This window comes from Psittacula echo (assembly GCF_963264785.1).
Source record: "Psittacula echo genome assembly, chromosome: 4".
Lineage (NCBI taxonomy): Eukaryota > Metazoa > Chordata > Aves > Psittaciformes > Psittacidae > Psittacula > Psittacula echo.
The window spans coordinates 40227366-40242592 of record NC_137738.1 but is presented as its reverse complement, the minus strand read 5'-3'; the positions used below and the strand labels follow the sequence as shown (position 1 = coordinate 40242592).

Genomic DNA, 15227 nt, shown 5'->3' with positions numbered 1-15227 from the left:
GGACTAATTCTGTTGCAGCAAGTTTTCACAGCATGTACATACACCCCATGCCTACATCCAGAGGCAGTGAGCTTGTGTCATAGCCTGTTCATGTCCATGCCTGGGACCCCAGCCACAGCTCCAAACCCTCTCTGTTCAAAACGAAGAGCATTGCAGACATTACCCTGTGCAATTTTCTATGGCAATTTCCACCAAACTAGCTAGCACGTATAATAAGTCAGGGTGCTTAAGAGAGAGCATTAGAATGAAATGATGAAAAAAGGTGATTTATTTTATATATGCACATGTTAATACAAGGTATTCATTTAGGGACTTTGGTATAAATTCAAATACATTCCCATGGCTATAATCACACAATAATGTGATTTATGCAGAAATTTTTGTACCATTTTATATATATTTTTTCATATATATGTATTCTGTTCATAAATATAGTCACATCCTTGTTGGCTTTTCAAATGAAAAGGAAAAAAAAATATCTGTTGGGAAATTTTAACAAATGAAAACACTATCTGTAAAACAAACAAGGCCAAACATGTCAAGGTTTCAGAGTGGACTGAGTGCACATTCTCCACAAAATCAAAAGCAAGTCCGAAATCCCCAGGAGCCTTTTCACACTTTCCCTCTTTGTTTTGGTTGGTTTGTTTTTGTTTTTGGTGGGGTTTTTTTCATTTTTTTTTTTCATGCAAGGTCAAAACTACTTTGAATGAGATTTTTGTTTTTGAAAGGATTTTAGTCTAGTTGTTAAATGGAACAAATTTGTTTAAAATAAAAAAGGTAGTTTCTCATACCCTCAACACCTCAAAAAACTTGAAGAATTGTTTCACAATCATTGCTGCTTCCTGAACAGACATGACACCAAAATTCACACCACACTTACATGTGTACTCACTTCATTGCACCACAGCTCATTTCATCACATGAAACCATCAGAAAGCATTTGCTTTTACCGAGGCATGCGAGCATAATGCCAGTAGAAAGTCAATTACATCTGTTTTGCCTCCAGAATGAGATTGCTGATATGCATTCAAACTTACAAAGCTGGTGTGAATCAACATCATACACCTTGCCTAGGCATCAGGAGGAACACGTTCGGAGTGTGGCCAAGAGAACCACTTCCAAGAGAGGCTCTTCCTCAGTCTGAGGAAGCCACACTTCTTGGGAAGGTTGTGCTTCCACTGCCTGCCTGGTTATGTTTGCATGGTCAAAGAAGGGACTTCTAGTTCACACTCCCAGCTGGTCTTCTCTACTTCACAGCAGACTCCCCAGAGAAAACACTCTGTAACTGGGAGCATATCTGGGCACAAGCTGTGCAGGCTAAAGACAATGCTGTCAACTGTGTTCAGAAGCAACAAAAAAGTGAAACTAAGATGGATTTAATGTATTCCTATCAATACTTTCACACTGTAAGCAAAACCTCAGCTATGCTCATCAGTATTTCTCTAGCCATTTTTAAACTTCCTCAGCTTGAAAGTTTTGTTCACCTCAACTATCTTCAAACCAGAAAAAAACCCCACAAAAGATCTCTGCGGGGAGACTGGAATCACTCCACGGATCACTTTTAATCCTGGGTCCCAAACCTGTTGTTTGGTAGAGGCTGAAAAATCTAAGACCAAGCTGAGAGTTCATCTGTGCTGACTACAAGTCACTCTCAAGAACAAAGCCAAGTGCAAGCAGATCCAAGCTGTACTTAACTTGTCCCCTGCTGCTGCATCAATTCACTGCGAGTCTCCTCCACATGAAGTGCCAAGCACGTGGCTATGTCCCTGATCTTCTCTCAATGCTCTGTGCTTTTTTATAGCCATAAAAGGCACTTTAAAAGAAAATGGAGGCTGAGAAAATGAGCTGAGTCAGAGTGTAAACTGAAGCCAATTGCCTGGATCTCCTCTTCATTAATGAGATGCTAGATTAGAGTAATACTCCCTTTCCCGTTGGTTAAGCTGTTGGTGTGTCTTTCAGAAAACACATGTTCTGAATTTCTGGGGTGCTGAGTGAGAGAGCAATGTACCAGAATTATGCTCTCCTTTACAACAACTCACTTAAATGTAAATGTGTAGAGTACTCAAGTCATTCTTCTAATTAACATTGGCATCATTACTATGAAAATGAAAGACGGAGTTGGCAAGAAAACTTATAAACAATCTTTCATGTGAATAATTAAGCTATAGCTAAGCTTGCACTGGAACCTTTTTATCAGCCTCTGATTGCGGGTAGCAACAAAATGTCTCCATGACATTTAACGTACTAGAGTTAATGCAATTCTAGACAAAGAGGCAGGACCAGAGCTGGTAGAAACTCAGCTAGTACATCATTATCCTCAGTGGCAGGTTATTTCTCTGCAGCAGCCATCCCACACTGTTTAAACAAATACCCACCCACACTGTCTAAAGCTTGAGGCAGAAAGGTAAAGCCAGCAATTCATAACTGGACAGCAGGTTTTAAAAAGCATGTCTTTCTGCATTTTTGCCTCTTTGCCTGTGAGGTATTAATCATAGAATGGTTAGGGTTGGAAAGGACCCTAAGATCATCTGGAAGCAGAGGAATTTAATACAACATTGTAAGTTTTTATTAAATACTTATATTTATATTTAGTCATAGCTCTGCCTGGTTATTTTACTGGTGAGTTCCATGTTACTGGCTAGGTTATAAATCTTGCTGAAGTCTGCTAATGAATAAAAGCTGCCATTTTCAGAGCTATCTACTTTGGGAACCCTGTACTATAAATGTTAAGATTCAAATCCACAATTATGAGATTTTGTTCATAGTGTGCTAATGTGATTTGATAATCCTTACTCAATTTCTCTTAAAAGTTGCAGGGCTGTTTACTGCTCAAGCATGGAAGTTATACACTGGAAGCACAGCAATGTATGACTGTGTGAGGGAAGTATAATAAGCTATACAATTTTTATTGAGCAAAGCCAAATAACAAAGTTCAAAGAAACAGTCTATCAAATACAGTCTAAAACTAGGCCTTAAAAAATTAAACTCCCTAGATATTTTTATGACTATAAAACATTTTAGTTCCAACAAGCTCCAGAGTTATTACTTTAACCATAAGTGTTTGGTTATGCGTGCAAACCAATTTTGTGTAATTTCAGATGAATCCTGAAGAAAGAAATGGCTATTACTTTATGCAGTTACTGAGCTTAATGAAATTAAAAAAGTAAACAAAGTACCTACAGTGAAAACTTGATTACACGTTTGAATTCCCAACAACTGCGGCATTCACAGCTGAACCAGTAGGGTGAAAAATAACACTAGATTCACAGCTTGTGTAACTTAAGCACAGTTCCACTGGAAGCATTAACGAAGCTCCAGCAGAGCTACATCCATTAGCTAAGGCTGTGAGCTATGACTTCAGATATTATCACTGTGTTTAACTCACAATGAAGATCCAGCACACTCGAAACAATCAAACAATAGATGGCCAAAGTCCCGTAAGACTTGAAGAACTGCATCCTGCCAAAAAAGGCAGTTTTATTTCCACTACTCAATGCCGGGAAGATACAATCAACCAAGAAAGAACAACTGGAGCCTGTTAAGACAGTCGGCTGTTGCTGCAATGACATCTTCATGGCTAAAACCAGAACTGCGGGGTATTTTGGTATTGTTTGATTTTGCTTTTAAGTATTTGCACTTGTCTGGATGAAGCTAAAAAATGCTTTTTAGAACTGCAATCTCTAGCAATTTCTGAGCCATCAGGCAGTTGCCTGCCAATAATACAAATGCTAAAAGCATTTGACAAGGGAACAAAAAGCACAAGCAATGATATGCAGATGGATTTTGGAAGTAATGGCCAGAAAGTCTACCAGAAAACTCCTTTCAGCTGGCCAAATTGAATAAGAGCACAACAGTTTCCTGGACTTATTGCTATCACTTGCACCACCTCTGCTTCATGTCCCAGCCAGAAGTAGTCCCAGTGGCCCAAGCTATAAGCAAGCAATAAAAGAGAAAGATCTACTAGCTCCAAACTGTGCTATCTGTAAATATCCTGAAGACCTCGCAATTGGCCTTTTGTGCACAGGCACTCTGCTGACTTATACTCAGCTAATTGTCTGCCAGGGCCTCAAATCCTTTTTTACTAAGCTGTTTCCTAGTGAACTGGATCCAGTGTGCACATGGGGTTGTTCCATTCCAGAAGCAGGACTTTGTGCTTGCCCTTGTCCCATTCACTCTCCTTCAATTCAGTATAGGCTATTTGGAGCAATAACAACATACTATGAACCACATTGCAATGATGAAGAAATATATCCTACTAAGATCTTTCTGTGCTTACAAAGGATCAATTACTAGATAAATAACAGCTTTCTCAAACTCCATTTAAGCAAATGATCTGGCAGCAGCAGTGTTAAGCTGGCGTTATTATTCCCCTTGTGTCACAACAGTGCCAAACAAATTACTGGACCACCATGAAAAGGTGATCCAGTTAATCCTAAATCCTTGTGTTAGACCTATTACACTGAATGCTTGGTGCTGACAATACTGAGTTCAGGACAAGGTATAAAACATGACAGGGTTTGACTTTTTGGTTTTGTTGAGGTTTGTGGGGTTTTGGGTTGTTTTTTTTTTTTGTTTGTTTTTTTTTGGTTTTTTTTTTGTTTTTTTTTTAAGGGAAACACACCTATAGAGGGATTATCCAAATTTAAACAACTGCATGCACCCTCTTCCACTCCTCTGTAACAAAGTTACCATAGCAATGGCATTATTTCTTAATACATTTGGACTCTACAGATTCAAGGCAAATGTAAAATCTCTGATGATGTCTGCAGTGAACTAGAGTAATCAGTAGCCCAAATTACTTAATCTCTTGTTGTCCTACCCGTTGTAGCCATTCCCCTTCTCCATGACCGGCGCTTTGGGTTTCCTACAATGAAGGACACCTACTTTGGTTTCCTGTATTTCTCCTGCACCTAACAACTTCTCTTTCTCCATAGTTTTTGGCTTCAGAACTGCCCAACAGAATAAAGATGTTCAGATCAATGTTCAGAAAATTCGAAGTATATCAGAGAGCATGAGATATGAGTCTTAAAGCTAAACTTTCAGTCATCCCCTTTAAGAAAAGTAAAGGTATGGCTGCTGGGCTCAGGAAAAATGCGTCTCAGAAAACAATATGGCCACATGTTCAGGTGATGTTATTGCTTTTTTAAAAAGTGCAGCCAAGTTGTATTCTCTAGCTATTTTTAAGCTGACAATGTAAAACTGGAGCATCACTTGGTCATCTATATAAAAAAAAAAAAAAAAAAAGGAATCTTTAATACTCCACAAAACCATAAAAATCTAAAAATGAACTCTAGATGGACAGCTCCACCATTTCAGATACACTTACTGAAGAAAATAACACCTTTTCCCTGATTTAAAAAAGATGCAAATCAGGGGCATCTCCCTATCACCAGCTAAGAGAAATTCCTTTCCTTTCCATAGATTTGCTAACTTTTCTTGGTTGAAGTCACACAAGCTGTCAGAATGAGGCCTCAAAAGCCAATAAATTAATCTTATTTCCCCATATCACTCTGCAACTGGTGTTGTGCTGCGGACTCCTGTGTCGTGCTGCAGACTCCTGCAGTAGCCACTTACCTTGGAAACAAAACAGTCAGCTATAGCCACGGGATCATTTTCACAGTTTTCCAAATCTTGCAGAAGTTCACTAAAAGAAAGAACAGGAAAAGGAAAGACAATTATGGCACACCTTGGAATAGACACATATGTATATTCAGGACCAGACAGTGCTTCATCATTCATGGCAGCAATGCTCGAAGCACTTGACGATGCAAGGAGTCCTAAAAAGGGAATGAGAACCAGTTTCATGCCCCTCTTCCTCCTAGATGTATAGCCTCTGGTGTTTTTTGTTTGAAGGCAAAAGAACACCCTAAGGAAATGGTATTCCTATATACTCAAAAATTCAAGTCATCACAATAACCATGGATTGCTGATCTCTTAAACAAAGCTAAGCCTCTTCCTTCAGATTGACAGCTCTTCTACGATACTCACAGTGATACAGTCAGTCAATTATGTAAGCTTGTATAACAACTAACAGAATTTAAAACCAACAAAACTGAAGTTATTGAAGCATGTGTGCTGCCCTATAAAGATTTTGTATGTCCCATGAGCTTTACTTGATTGAGGGAGAATAGGAGCTGGTCTGAAAAACACAGATGAGAACCAGGGATGTATTACACATACAAGAAGAATGGCAATAAGTTCACTCAGAAAATTCATCTACCTTTAGTGGGTCTCTTCACTGAAGAAAAATGGTTAGCCTGCAGAAAGTTTTCTGGAATGGAATATATAAATTCTACATGCATAAAAATAAAACTTCACTGAGAGGATTTTACAATTTTGACATGCCAAGCAGGAAATGAATTCATTGTAACAGGAGTAAAGCAATAAGGGAGCATGTTCATTGTTGTATGAAACTCCATTCTTGAAAGCCAATTCGGTGAAAGAAAGAGTTCAAGCAGCAGAAGAAAACCTCAGAGGTCTCTCCTTGATCCAAGTAGTCTTTAGTCTTACTGAAAGATGCACTCAGGAAAATGAGAGAAGAAACTGAGTTTTCTGCCAAACTGTTTTCTGATAGAACTCCCTCCTCATCAGATGATTTACCATTTAGGGCTACTTCGTTCCCAGTTCACAGCTGGTTCCTTGAATGAGTTTTGCATAAGAGTTGCTACGCCTTTATCTAGGGTACTACCCTTTTCCCCTCTAAGCAGACACAATTTCCCTCTGTAAGAAAGAAAAGGAGTAAACCAGAAAAGTTTCCTGACTTGTTCTTTGCTTGTCTAATTACTGGAGGAAGGAAGGGAAGAAATCAGCAATCAGTCACAAGGAACAAAGACAGACAAAAACCTTAGGTTCAGTGGTCAGTAAGCCACTCTGCACAGCAACACTTTAACCTCCACACTTCATCAAATGAGAACAAAAATATGACCTCTGTTTGATACCCCACACTCATGAAGCTCCTTTACATCAGCAAAAGAAGTTGTAGCAATGGTGACCATAACCATTAGTTATAATGACTGTGTTCCACACATGAATTTTGGAAATAACCTCAGACACAGTGAACAGAGGATTCCTGCTGTCTGGCAGGCAGACATTCTTTTGATGGCTTAAAGGTATGTAGCTCCTTGATTGCCATTTTATTCCTATTGGTCTCATATAATATCACATTATTCCTCCTACAGGACACAGCAGTGCAACACTTAAAGACTTCATATATTCATGCAACAAGTCCAGGTTTATACAGTAAATGTGCTAGTGGCTTATGCCTTCAGCTCAAGCCCGTAGTGCAAGGGCTATGCTTTTAAAGATTTTGTTTATCTATACTGCACTCTCTTCTGCTTCACCTTGCTGGTAAGAATGGGATTGGCAAGAGTAGCCTGCTACTGTAAAAATAACAAATGCATCATGCCCAGGAATCCTGTAAAACTTAAATAAACCCCGATACAACCAAGCTGACCTGTGAAAAAGCAGGGCTATTATTATAGGCTACATCTAACTACCTGGCAGAAGGCAGAAGAAACAACAGAGAAACGCATTAGTTCCCTTCACCTGAATATCCAGAGGTTTTATGCTGTTCACAGGTGGTACCACAGCTCTCAGCCTCTGTGACTCACTTGTGCCAACAACCCAAGCAGGAAGGGAGCATGGGGGAGCATTGTTAGGGGAACTTCATTCTCTTGCATCTGAATTGCTAACAAGATTCAGACTGAAGTATGCCGCAAGTGCCAGTGCCATTTAAGACCATGTACTGAGCTACACAGCTTGGGTTATTGTGGGCTGGAAAAATCTGAATCTAGGATCATCCTCAATAGCTAATGTTAACTCCTTTGGAATGAGAGACGTAAGCATAAAGAGACTATTTTTCATGCAGTGAATTAATTATCTTTTCAAGTCAAATGAATAAAAGTCTCATTACAATGTCTTTTTAGGATGCTTTGAGTTTTTTTTGGAGTATGAATTATTTTCAAGACAATACACTTGTCTTCCCACCATGGGTGAAAACTTTCAGTAGGACAAAAGGCAAGTTAGTATCAAGCTGTTAACTACAGGAGGTCAAGAGGAAAGAGATAAACACGTTTATAGGTCTGCAAATAATCACTATATTTGCACACACAATTCAGACAAGGCACTTTTAAAAATTTTTATTCATTTTATATCACCACCACACCATTTTAAAATGAAACACAAGTATTTTTCTCCTCCACCTTGATCTGAATTGGAGCAAGTGAGAGATGGTAATAAGAGATGGGACATGAGACAGGCAATTTCGGCGGAATGTAAGGAATGCAAAGATGTAGGAAGAAAACAGCACGGTTTGTCCTGAACCTATGACAAAAAAAAGAAAACCCAACCTGTTGATGACCAAGCACTGTGCAGTATAGCCATAAATGCTAAAGTAACAGCATCTCTGAAAAACTTCTTTCTCTCAATGCCTGATAGAATATAGCATTCAAATAAAAAATGGACATAGCAAGTCCAATCTGGTCTTCATGGTAGAATATTTTTACCATATAAAGTTCTGGAAAATTAATCTGAAAAGTTCAGACTTTCAGTAAAAACAAAAAAAAAATTAAAGAGAAATTTAGCCTTGATATAAGTTCATTGTCACAAAAATCCTGTGGTCAATAATAATTTCTCTCCACTCAGAAAACCAAACCAAACCAACTTTTCCCTGAAAGGTGAGATCTTAACAGGTTTTATGAAGGCTCCTCCCGACAATGAGCCAGCTCTTACCACTACGAAGCTCAGAGCACAGCAAATGCTGAATATGGGTGTTACAGAAAATGGTCCTGCACTGTATTTGTGTGCTTCAGTAGCCACTGCTGGACAAGGACCATGCAGAAAGACCTGTGTCAGCTTAGCTTCTCTTAAGAACATCTAATTGTTGGTAGAAGTACTAAACTTGAGCATGTTTCTCTGCAGAGTTCCCATTTCAGAATCGAGTCATGGTATCAGGTGGAGAATTTATCCTAAACTGACACTATAGGGAATCTCAATAAGAGAGGCCAGGAAAGAAAGGCAGCAAATGCTGACTTTCAGAACACTTACACATTCTGAATAAATAAACTAATAGTGGGGGATCTTTTCCCAAGGGGCAGCACAGGACCAGTGGACCAGTGTATAATCAGTGGTTTCACTTTAAGAAATAGCTTTCCAAAAAGAAATTCCGGTCACAAGACTAGCAGTTGACGTCCCAGCGAACTAGCATTCTGACCATCATTTCTGCCATTCAATGCAACACATAAAAATCATAAGTAGTTTAGCTGAAAGAAATTCCCAGTAACTGAAATTTCTCAGATCTATACAAAGTCAAAAAAAAAAACAAACCCCAAGAGTAAAATCTTTGATCACTGGTTAATGGTCAAACTCAAAGTTGAAAAAAACCAAGGTAATTCTGAAACTACAAAATCATGGTCACAAAAAGCATCTGAAACTACTAACACAGAACTGCCAAATGGACCTTTTTCAAAGGTAAAAATAAATAAAAAGGCTTGAGAGTATGTTTAGGTCCCAGAAGCTACATGCCAAGTTTTACACAGGAGGAAGCTTAATCCTTGAAGATGTACTGGGATCTACAATGTGTGTTCAGTCTTAAAAACTCACAATTTCCATGTAGAATTTTAAATCAGAAGGCCTGAAATAGATTAGTAACTCACTAGAGGCTTTGGACAACTTTCCAGCAAGTTTTAACCATTGTAACATATCTATCTCTAAAATTGCCCCAAACCACTTTCTTTTTCCTTTTTCTTGTTTCTTCTTTTCAACCTCTATAAATTTTTTTTGCAACTCAGTTATTCTGTATAATAACCTTTCACACTTCAGGATATTTTTGTTAGGTAATATTTGCAATGATGCTGGTATAATTATGTCCTTGCTTGTGAGGGATCAGAAAACATAATGGCCAGGATTGTTTTTTTCCATCCTGCCACCACTGGTAAACTATAAGCTAACAATCATTGCCTTAAGGCTCTAAAACAGATGATCAGACTATCACTATGCATTTTCAATCATGTTAGACATGCAGTCAAGTCAGTTGTTGTAGCTAAAGCAGGACACAACAGCTTTCCAGTTTTCATTTTTATCCACGAGTTCTGAATAGATCCATCCCCACTCTTCCCTTTGATACTGAACAGCAACCCCAGCAGCAGAAATCATAGAATAGTTAGGGTTGGAAATGACCTTCAGATCATCTAGTTTCAACTCCCCTGCCATTGGCAGGGACACCTCACACTAAACCATGCCACCCAAGGCTCTGTTCAACCCAGCCTTGAACACTGCCAGGAATGGAGCATTCACAACTTCCTTGGGCAACCCATTCCAGTGCCTCACCACCCTAACAGTAAAGAACTTTTTCCTTATATCCAATCTAAACTTCCCCTGTTTAAGTTTTAACCTGTTACCCCTTGAGCTACCACTACAGTCGTAATGAGGAATCCCTCCCCAGCATCCTTGTAGGCCCCCTTCAGATACTGGAAGGCTGCTATGAGGTCTCCACGCAGCCTTCTCTTCTCCAGGCTGAACAGCCCCAACTTTCTCAGCCTGTCTCCATACGGGAGGTGCTTCAGTCCCCTGATCATCCTCGTGGCCCTCCTCTGGACTTGTTCCAACAGCTCCATGTCCTTTTTATGTTGAGGACACCAGAACTGTACACAATACTCGAAGTGAGGTACTTTAAAGTAGCTTCCCATGATGATAGAAAACATTGAAGATGCTTTTTGACACGAGTCCTCCACTTCAGAATCCTTCTTTGATTCAACTGAACTATCTGTTTTTCTTCAAAGAACACAGTAGTTTGGGAGATGTTTTGCCAATTATAGCAAACCTAAGAGAGCTTTTACCAGAGCAATAGGATATAAAAGATGTGGGAATGTTATGCCAATACATTTCTTGCACTGGTTGCATATTCAGGTTTAACCTAAATGCTGAATAAGTTTTTTTATAGTAATGGAGGATTCAGACAAAAGCAGCAGTGGCATGCTCCTAAAACTGCAGATATGCAGGTTCCACACAACATTGCACTAGCTATACAAGCAAGAAATTCGACATCATGCTCCCAATATACACTAGAACCCCATCTTCAGAGTTTTAGTGAAGGCTGTAAATATACCAAATGGAAGCCTTCAATAAATGGAAGATACTTGAACATAGTTCAAGAAATTAATTCAGGAAGTCCCCCTAGCACTATAAAACACTAGAAAAGCCAGATGTGGGTGATGTATATGCGTACAGAAAAGGACCCAATATATTAGGAATAAAATGACATCCCTTTAATAAGGCAAGAATTCCAGTCACAGCGGTCTTGCACTAGGCTCAGTTAGAGCCTAACAGGGCAGGTTAGGCTTAATTATTCCTGAAAATACCAAGCATGGAAACAAAAAAAGTAAATGAAGACCACACTGGATTCATAAAATGAACAGTTAAAATAATCTGATCTCAGCAAATCAATCCTGCTAAGAATCAAAAATAGACCATTTCTCAATTTATGTATCTTTCCTCTATTAAAGTGATAAAAGAGTATTTACTTGGTTTGCTCCCTGTCCATTAACTCAGGCTACTGAACTGTTTTTATTTTCCTAAATATGAATTTACCTGTTGAAACGGTAGATATCTTGTATGTTTCCAAACAGGGCTGATCGCTCTTCTGTCCCCAGGGAGAGCTTGGTCTGGTCAGTGATACAGTCAAGGTAATCCTGCAAGAGCAATGAGAACAGGCGTTTCCTCCTTTTCTAGATCAGTAAATGGAGATACATTTTATAGTACAAGATAAATCTCTTCATATCAGTTTCACCTAATTATTACAATAAATCCCTCAATAGCCCCTTGGTGAACAGTACCTCTATTATGAAAAGTAACAATACTTATCTGTTCACTGAAACCAAGAAATTAACAGAAGACTGAACACTAAACTATAGCCCTTAGATGGCACAGCCAACATTTCTCTTGCTACTGATATACAAATGTATTCAGATTTCATTTACAGTGACAGTTTAATTGACCATTTAACTGGCTCAAATTAAAAAGAATTTAAAAATAAGAGATGAAGAATCTCTTTTATGTAGTCTTAGTAACAGAAAACTTATATAATAAAGAGCAGAGAGGATACCAGCAACACAGGCTCAGAAAACCAACCAGTGCATTAATTTTTTATTTCTTATTTTAGATCAGTTAAGACAACAATGCAGAGTTTGTAGAAGACAGATCTCGTTGTATATATGTGCACGCAATTTAGCTACATGCACAGTTACATTGCAAATTACATTGCTACATATTCTCACAAAGATTTCCTTTTGCATTTACCAGAGTGATAGTGTCTCATCCAGGGACTTCAACTGAATAGGAGCAAGACAGCTATTAAAACCTCAGCTCAGCAGTGTTCTGGGAGAACAACTTTCCCATCTCTTTGATAAGAGCTCAGCTCCCGAAGTGTCACCTTTCTTTCTGTTGCTGCTACAGTATTAAAATATCTCAGATAAGGGCAAACAAATCCAACAGCCTATTTAACTAACTACAGCTCATAAACCAAGAAACCCAATGTGCTGCCACATTCATGAAGAAATTCTGCGGGAGTATGGATATAAAGTAAAAGTGAAAACAGCTGAAACAATGCGAAGTAAAAATAAATAAAATCCCTTAGCCTGGGGCTAGACAACGTGGCGTGGCAACCTCCCAAAAGCAACACAGCATTCCATGGTGCTGCAGAGAAGGAGCCCTGCAAAATGCCAAGGAGATCATGAAAACTTCTGAGATACAACTGTGTTCCAGAGTCATAAATAAAAACGTACTACAGAACACATACACTGGCCAAGATTTATTCTCCATGTAAATCGCTTGAAGACAAAGGGTTTGGATCAAGTATGGATCTGACTTTTGGATTTTAGATGCCCTCATAAGGAAGGTTAAGAATTGCAGCCCTTAAGCCTCTGTCCCCATATCCTTCTTTCTAACTGAAACAGTGTTAGCTGTCACAGACAAAACCAAGATTCAGGTTTAGGTACCAGTAGGCTTTCCTGTCCCCTCCCCTTATCATAATGCTCAATAATCCACACTCTTCCATCACCTCCACTTAAAGATACCCCTCATCAGCCCCAAAACTCAGTATATTTTGCTGAGGAAAAGCAAGCTTATTCCAAGGCAATCTCCATGTCTTTAAGAACCGCAAGTGTCAGTGGCCAGGCAAGCAGGCAGGTCCCTGGAGAGTAATTTCATCTCTTTTGTGATAGTATCTGACCCATACTCTACCTTCTCTCCTAGCTGACAGTAGCGTCATAGTCCAAACCTGTATTTGAAACGTATTTGTGCATTAAGTCATTGGAACTGCATCCCTGGGACTCCCTGAACTTGTCCTTGGCTTTTTATTCATACTCAGAAGCAGCAGAAGAGTAAAAAGTTCGAGACAGTGAGGCAGACACAACTGCAGTGAGCAGTATGCTAGGTCAAAGGCAGAAGCAGATGATAGATTCAGGGCTACTCCAGTGATGGTAGTAAATAAATAGCCTTTTCTGCCCACTAATACAAATCAGCATATAAAAGCAAGGCACAGAAATGGTCCAATGGAATTGTGACCCTCTGAAAACATTTTTAGCACTGAGGAACACTACAGCACCCGGAGCTGGTATGAGAGGGTGGTCTGCAGAGGAGTGGAAATCATACAGGAAGTAAATCCACACAGCTAATTTATTGAATAAAGAGGAGTTCCTTTCAAAGTCATTCATCTCAGCATAGCAAGAGCTTGGGTTTCTTCAAAATAACGAACAGTCCTCAGTTATCTCCAGTATTGTGGACAGTGTTATGAACATAACCTGGTTTGTGTTCCTTTTGTCCTCTTATCACAGTTTTTCTCCACATACGCATACTCTTCTCAGTCCTTTACCAACTCTTTAGTAAGAGGAGGGAACCAAGGACTTTCTAATGCTCCTGCCAAGCGGCAGCCTGCAAGTGCTCTGGCGATTTTCCAGCATCTTCAATAGCATATGCTAGTATCAGGTTATCCCACATACCTACAGCTTGTGCTCCCATTTGCTGCAAATTCCTAAAGACTGCACTTCAGGCCCCCTCCTCCTCCCAGCATCAGATCAGAAACAATCCAGAAACTAATGGTTGGGTTTGTGCTTACCTAGAGACAGTTATTTGGTTAAAAAGCTTGGGATTCAGAGGTATCTCGTAACTTATCTCATACTGTTAGAAAATCACACAGGATTTGGAAACTGCTTTCATGTTTTAGCTTTCTTTTTTTGTTAATATTGCTGACCTAAAGCTTCTGCAAGTCTGACAGCTATAGACATGTTTACCTGGCTGTTACACGTGTAAGTGGATACCTAATGTGATACAGACAGTAGGGCAGTCACAACAGCAAAAAAGCTTGAGATATCCCTATCCACATGAAAAAGGTAGATGCTGAAATGTCTTGGCGCAGTGGCCTGATGAAGCCCAGGCACAGTGCAGCAGCACACCTCTTGCACTGACTCAGCAAATCAGACACTTCTGGTTATACTGTTTTATAGAGCATGTGTACTCTCGTAAGGACTTCATGAACCTATCCAGGAAACAGATGCAATATTGGCACATAATGTCTTCTGCAAGGACACCACCACAGGCAGATCAAAGCTACCTAGCCTTTTTTTTTTTCTTAATTATTTCTCAGCAAATGGTACTTTACCCCATGGTAGTCACTGAAACCTCCTGCAGGGTATCAACAGCTGTTATCATCTGAAGTCATAATGAAAGGTTTGGAACTACAAGATAACAATGCAGACTACAGCCATAATAACAAAGTGCAGAAATCAGTGAAATTTATCAGAACAGAGTCCCGGCCTTATTCACTTTTATTTGTTTCTTGTCAGCATCTCTGGACCCCCTGTCGGCACTGAATGATTTGTTTATAACCTCCTCCTTCACTAGCCTTTTATTGCTTCTCTGCAATTATGGAAAAAACATTTACCTTATTTTATAGGAGTTAAAAAAAAGCTTACAAATGCCAATCTCCTTAGACTGATTTATGGAGCAAGGTTTGCACTAATGATACTGCACAATTTTTCTATCCTATTTCCTTAAACTCTCCAAAAAGAGAAGTAGGAGAGTTCTAACTAGAAGGGTCTTGCCAGACTCCCCTGCCTTCCTTGCTGGGTTTGATGTTCACCACATTTGTCTTTCATCACACTGAATCTATAAAGAAGAAATGTCTATTAGAAGCTACATGTCCTGACTACTGTCTCCTCCTTCATAATTACACA

The 15227-nt window shown here is 39.3% G+C and overlaps 1 protein-coding gene across 2 annotated transcripts in view; it reads right to left on the bottom strand.

The window, feature by feature from the left end:
• Window positions 1-15227, bottom strand: part of PLEKHG1 (pleckstrin homology and RhoGEF domain containing G1) — a gene marked incomplete at its 3' end in the record, with an annotated part of 49504 nt that overhangs the window by 18563 nt on the left and 15714 nt on the right. For both annotated transcript variants that reach the window (XM_080615778.1, XM_080615779.1), the window contains exons 2-3: window positions 11587-11687; window positions 5575-5644 (exon numbers count right to left, since the gene is read on the bottom strand). In XM_080615778.1, coding sequence (XP_080471904.1) covers window positions 5575-5644; window positions 11587-11687 — 171 coding nt within the window. The remainder of the gene's footprint in view (window positions 1-5574; window positions 5645-11586; window positions 11688-15227) is intronic.